Source organism: Athene cunicularia (assembly GCF_003259725.1).
Source record: "Athene cunicularia isolate RWA chromosome 17 unlocalized genomic scaffold, athCun1 chr17_part1, whole genome shotgun sequence".
In the NCBI taxonomy this organism is placed as follows: Eukaryota; Metazoa; Chordata; class Aves; order Strigiformes; family Strigidae; genus Athene; species Athene cunicularia.
In genome coordinates this window covers 2,606,210-2,611,997 of record NW_020799122.1, presented here as the reverse complement: position 1 = coordinate 2,611,997, position 5,788 = coordinate 2,606,210, and the positions used below count along the sequence as shown (strand labels likewise).

General features: G+C 57.8%; 2 protein-coding genes across 2 annotated transcripts in view; one reads left to right on the top strand and one right to left on the bottom strand.

Moving 5' to 3' along the window:
* The window catches only part of CUTA (cutA divalent cation tolerance homolog), a 9,903-nt gene extending 7,465 nt beyond the window's left edge, over positions 1-2,438 (top strand). Inside the window, exons 4-6 of the mRNA XM_026860270.1 lie at positions 407-452; positions 792-841; positions 1,413-2,438. Of these exons, the coding sequence (XP_026716071.1) occupies positions 407-452; positions 792-841; positions 1,413-1,515 (199 nt within the window). The 3' untranslated portion in view covers positions 1,516-2,438. The remainder of the gene's footprint in view (positions 1-406; positions 453-791; positions 842-1,412) is intronic.
* A 1,484-nt stretch (positions 2,439-3,922) lies between these two features.
* The window catches only part of PHF19 (PHD finger protein 19), a 6,104-nt gene continuing 4,238 nt past the window's right edge, over positions 3,923-5,788 (bottom strand). Inside the window, 1 exon segment of the mRNA XM_026860271.1 lies at positions 3,923-5,787. Coding sequence (XP_026716072.1) covers positions 5,581-5,787 — 207 coding nt within the window. The 3' untranslated portion in view covers positions 3,923-5,580.

Below are 5,788 nucleotides of genomic sequence, written 5' to 3'. Positions count from 1 at the left end.
AAAAAAAAAAAAAAAAAAAAAGGGAAAAAAGCGTGATGCTGCCGCACTCAGCCTCCCAGCCGCAGCCGTGCCGCAGTCCCCGTCCCCCGGGCGCTGCTTGGAGCAGGGTCACCACCACACAGCCCCCCCACGGCCGCCCCAGCCCCAGCTCCTTTGCCCTGCCCTCCCCTCTGGGCAGCTCTCTCGAGGCTGGCACAGCCGAAGAGGCTCCAGTCTGTAAATCCGGGGCGCTCAGTCACATGCACAGCAAACTTTTAGGGCCAGCGATGCTTCTTGAGCATCACTTTGTAAAGGAACGGCCACGTGCAGAAAGCACCAAGCAGGGAAACTAATCCCCACCTTGAGGGGAGCATCATGGCTGCAGCCAGAGCTGTATTTACTGATGCTTCTTTTCTTTTAAATCTAGGTATTTCTGGAAAGGGGAACTGGAAGAATCCACTGAAATACTGCTGGTAAGTGACAATTCCCCACGTCACAAAAATCCCTGTCCTAGTCAGCCCCAGACAAAAGGAGCTACAGGGTGGTTCGGGGAGGGTGGCGCCAGCGCACCCAAGATTTGGGACAGTACCTGGGACCCTGAGCATGGCAGGGGTGGCTGGGGGTGGCAGCCTGGCTCAGCCCTTCATGTTGCCACAACAGGGGACATCTCCTGAGGAAGAGCCCAGGAAGGGCTCCTGCTGCACTGCTGGCCGTGCCGGATGGGTGCAGTGGGACTGCGCATGCAGGATTGCTCCATCTCCTTTACTTCTCCCTTGGTTTTTGTTTTGTTTCGGTGTTTTTGCTCTCCACAGTTAGTGAAAACAAGGACATCCAAAATAGACGAATTGTCCAACTACGTCAGGTGAGGCTCTGGCTCCGCGGGGGCACTGGGTTTCCAAGCCAAGGTAGACTGCTATCTCCTGCTCAGGCTTTGGGAGTCAGGTTCCTTCAGCCCCTTCCCACCCAGGGGAGGGTTAAGTGCTCCTGATGTACCTTGTGAGCCAGAAAACCCCAGACACTTCATCAGAAAAAAAAACCCAACCAAACATTGGCAGGAATATCAACTGTTGGGCTTCAAGCAGCCCTTCTGTGCTGGGTACAAGGAGGGATTCTCCTTCTCCTAGCACAGGTTATTCCCTGGCTGCCTCCTGGCAGGATTTCCTGCGTTTCCCAAGCACTGAGTGGTGAGTGCAGCCAGCTTTGGGCCAGGGCTCCTGGCAGTCAGCTGCCGGCTGTGGTAAACCCCAAACTCAAAGCAAAATTCTCACATGGCAAAAAGAAGATGCGGGTGCTTTGAAGTCAGTGGAGAGCGTGGGGCAGGGCTGGAGCGCGCGGCTGGGAGCAGAGCCCTCTGCTTCCTGCGCCTGCAAGCGGGTCTGTCCTGCCACGGGGCTGCTGGTGACACTGTTCCTCTGTGTCTGTTTCCACTTTAGATCCATCCATCCCTTTGAAATTCCTGAAATCATCAGCCTGCCTATTGACCAAGGAAACCCTCTCTACCTCAAATGGATAGAGGAAAGCGTCCCACAGGACTAACTGAAAAGCACCTCGCTTTTGGGGAGACTGGGTGAAACGTGCTGGGCTGTGCTGCTCCCCCTGTGCAGGCAGGACTTGCACACACGCCAGGAGGCAGGTTCTACCTCCCCACGTTTGCTGTAACACAGAAGCTTGGGCTTGGGAATTTTGTTTGCACCCAAAACATCCCCTCCTTGGCCTGACCCTGTGCTCCAGGGAGCCCCGAGCAGCCCGCAGGTGGTGGGGGCTGACGTGGGGAAGGGCTCCAGGCACCCAGGGCTGTCGCAGCCCCGTGGATGAGGATGCACAGAGATGCTCGTTTCAGGATCCTGCGGCATTTGGGGGCTGTCTCAGGCGGCCAGCATCAAATGCCAGCTGGTAGCCACGGCCCAGCAGCCCCCGGCAGTGCTGCGTGTCCCTGCAGCCAGCGCCTGAACCCCTGCCGGGCCCCCCCTGCTCCCCACAGCGGCTGTCGCAGCATCCTGCCCCGCTCTGCCCCCTGCTTCCCCGAGCCCGGGGGCAGCAGGATGTGGCCGGGCACCCCGCGATGCACCGGCTCACGCCCTCTCCAGCTGTCACGCGACGCGCTGGTTTGAGTCTTACAAAATCCAAGGAAACAGAAAACTTGAGCAGAAGTTGCTTTTAACCAGGAGCTACGAGCAGCACATATGCTGACCCTGTCCTACCTGCTGAGCTGGGCTGAGCTGGGCTGGTCTGGGCTGCTGAGCTGGGCTGAACTGGGCAACAGCCGCAGCCAGTTCAGGGAAACCAAGTGCCAGCAGGACCCGGTCATTGCCCAGCCCTGCGTCCCCTACCCACGCCTGAACGGTGGTTTAACCTTGTAAAAAGATGTTCATGTTAATAGTTTAATGAGATACAACTTCTAGAACAACAGCGAGTTAGTTATGTGGCTCGGAAGGGAATAAACAGGAGCGTTTCTTACCCGGGCAGGCTCACGCGTTGTTGCAGTTTGCGGGCGCAGCCGGGCGGGAGGAAGGGCCCGTCCTGGGTGTCCAGCCCGATGCTGATGGATGCTCCACTGACTCCCACCTGCTCGTCTTGGGCAGAAGTGGCACAGGGCGTTTTGCAGGCGCTGAGCCGTGCCCGCGGGCTGGCGTGGGCCCCTCAGCCCTCAGAGGTAGCGCGGGGAAGGCTCGCAGGCGTGGGAAAGACAAGGGGGGAAAATGATCTGAGCTTGGAGAACAAGCAGCTTTTCGGTGCTAAATCTAAAGAAATAGTACCAGCTAGGCACCTTCTCTGGAAAAAAAAAAAAGGGAAAAAGCACATGAAGTGAGCACCGGCACCCCCAGGCCAGGTCTGCACCCAAAGCCAAGCTTTATTTAGCCCTGTCAGGGCTCTGTGGTGCAATGTGCAAGTTTCAGGCTCCGATGACGTGGATTTGGGACCTCACCATTTCGGACTGGGAGTGAGGGCAGCCCCTCTCTACAAACCCCAGCACTGGGTGTCCCTGTCCCCCGCTGTGCCCACACCCCGCGAGGCTGCGCCCACACTCGCCCCTTCGCATCTTTCCACCGTTCTCGTGCTTCCCAGCGGCATCTCTCGGGCCGAGGACACGCCTCAGCCTGGCCTGGAGCACGGCCTAGGTCACCTGCTGACCCCCGGTGCCCAAACTCAATAATCCTGACGCTACAAAGAACCAGCGATGTTAAAAAAAAAAAAAAAAAAAAAAAAAAAAAAAAAAAAAAAAAAGACTTTTTAATTGTACATCAGACATATTAATTACAACTTGGGTATAACAAGAGTTGGTTATTACAAGCAGCAACCTGAACTCATAAATCTTTAGAAGGTGCACCGAGTCATTATAGTATCTATTACAGCTAATGCAAAATATACTCTGCAACAAAAATATTTTTAAAGGCTCCACATTCAGTTCTCTGCAAGAGGCCAGAGGAGAGGGGACAGAGGGGAGAGGAACCGGGGCCGCACGCTGTGGGCGCTCCCATGAGCGCAACATCCAGTGGCACATCCTGCGGGAAAAACCCGCTCGGCAGCCCCCGGTCCCCCCCTCGGCAGCAACTGGGACCAGAACAAGGGCTTCCTAGGCACTGGTGAAAGGGAAATGCTGTAAGTGATCCTTTGGTGAGAAAGCCAAGGCAGGACGGGGAGCAACCCGGCTGGCTGCAGGAGCTGCACCCCCCGCTCCCTGCAGGGACAGGGGGGGCCTGGCGGCACGTCTCCCAAAAGGACGGGGCCCCCCCGGCGGCTCTCCCCTCCGGACAAGCCGAGATGCAGACCCCGAGGGGGCCAAGCACCCCTCCCCAAGGCACATCTGACCCCGCTCGGCTCAAACCATCTCATGGCTGGAGCTGGACGGAGCCTCCTCTCGCCGACCTCGCCCCGCACAAGTGACCAACAGCTTCTCCCCCGGGCGGGCCACCGGGCACACGCCGAGACAAATATTCCTGCTCCCAAACCACGGCCCATGTGAGGCGCTGGCACCTCGCAGGGGCCTGGTGCCTGCTGGAGGAATTTAAACATCTGGTAACCCCCTTCCCGGGCGTCCCACGACGTTATTTTAGCGGTAGCTGGAGCAGTTTATTTTTAAGGGCCACACTTTGGCCTCTGGTTTGCAAACGTCACCTGCTCCCTCGTGCCAATTACACCAATGAATTTTTCTTAAGTACTTTCGCAGTAAAACAACCTTTTCAATTCGCCCTGGGGTCGGCAGATCCTGCGAGCACACGCAGGAACAACGAGGGGGCCGGAGGGACTGGGTGCGCTGACAGAGCAGGGCCAGGCAGCCCCCCCAGCATCGCCCACCCTCTGTCCCCATGGGACAGCCACAGTGGCGATGGGGAAGAGATGAGGAGGACAACATTAAAAATATATATATCTCTCTCTCTTAGAAAAAAAAAAATCTAACAAATATGTCTGATGATATTAGAATTTTTTTAAAAAAAGAGCTGCTTTGCTCCTGAATAACCTGGCAGTATTGCTTTAGTCAAAGAGGGGGGCTGCTCCTTCTCTTCCACACACAAACCGACCCCCCCGTGCTCACAAACACCGAGGCTACGCCAGCACCAGAGAGCGCGGCCACGAGGCCACGGGGATGGCCGCAGGGACCCCAGGACAACCTCCTCCCCCTGCCCCCGCTGTCCTCTTCGGCCTTTTTTTGGTTTGTCTGATCGTTTGGCACATTCAAGACGAAGATTCCTGTGGGAACAAAGGCCTCGGGCTCCGGTCTGTGAAATGCCCACGGTGGTTTTAAGGCAAGGGCGTATCTTCAGGCCGATCTCTTCCAAGACCGTGATTGTCAGAACAGGGAAGCGAAGCTGGCGCATCATCACACACAGTCCAGGTCGCCGGACGAGAGCAACCACATACATCTGCCCCGTGGCCACAAAAGCTGGCCACATGTGGGCTGTTTATGGGGCATTTTCCCCTCACTTAAACCAAACCACATTCCCTTAACGAAAGGATTTATGAGGAGGAGGAAAAGGCCGTACACCGGCTCTGGAGAGAGTCGCCCAACGTTTCCCTATGGGCACAGGGACGGGCTGTGAAAGCACGGGTGAGCGAGGTGCTTCTGGCTTTAGCAGCAGGACCCCCTCGAGTCTGCTCTGTAAGGCTTGGACGTGGGGATAAGTCAGGCTGTGCCGGCCACCGGCACGACATCCGTCTGCGTGAGCACGTTGTGGGGTTCCCCCCAAAGGGGCTTCCCCAGGGGGTGCCCAGCAGTGCCGGGGGAACCCTCCTGGAAAGGCCAGACCTCACTGCTCTTACCACCCCTGCGATGGTGCCTCGGGCTCAGCCAAAGGCTCCAGCAGGAAAGCGCAGCTGGGCCACGCTCTTTGCATATACACAGCCAATAAAATAACAATAGTTAAAATAGAAAAAAAAATCCAGGGGCGAGGCTGCGGGTTTCACCCCTCATGGCACCGGCTTGGGCGCTGCCTCCACCCGTGGAGGTTCCCGTGGAGCCGGCCCAGCCGGGACCCCCAGCGTGGCGGGGTCCCAGCCCTCCCCGCAGGCCAGCACCCCTCCTCTGCTTCACGGCGAGGGTCTCCCCACCATCCCGATCTCCTCCGGTGTGGCTCCGGGAGAGGTTTAGGGGCCTGGCGGGGCTCAGTATGGGGTCGTGCCTTCCCACTCCACCAGGTACTGCACCTTCCCCTCCAGCGTCACCCGTCGCGCCAGCACTTGGTACTTCTCGCCGCAGACCAGCCTGCCCGCCGCCCCGAAGTAGCTGCTGATGGAGGACTTGAGGTGGGAGAGCGAGGAGTCGTCCTCGCTGATGCTCTCGAAGGTGTGGCTGTCGATGCCGTCGTCCGGG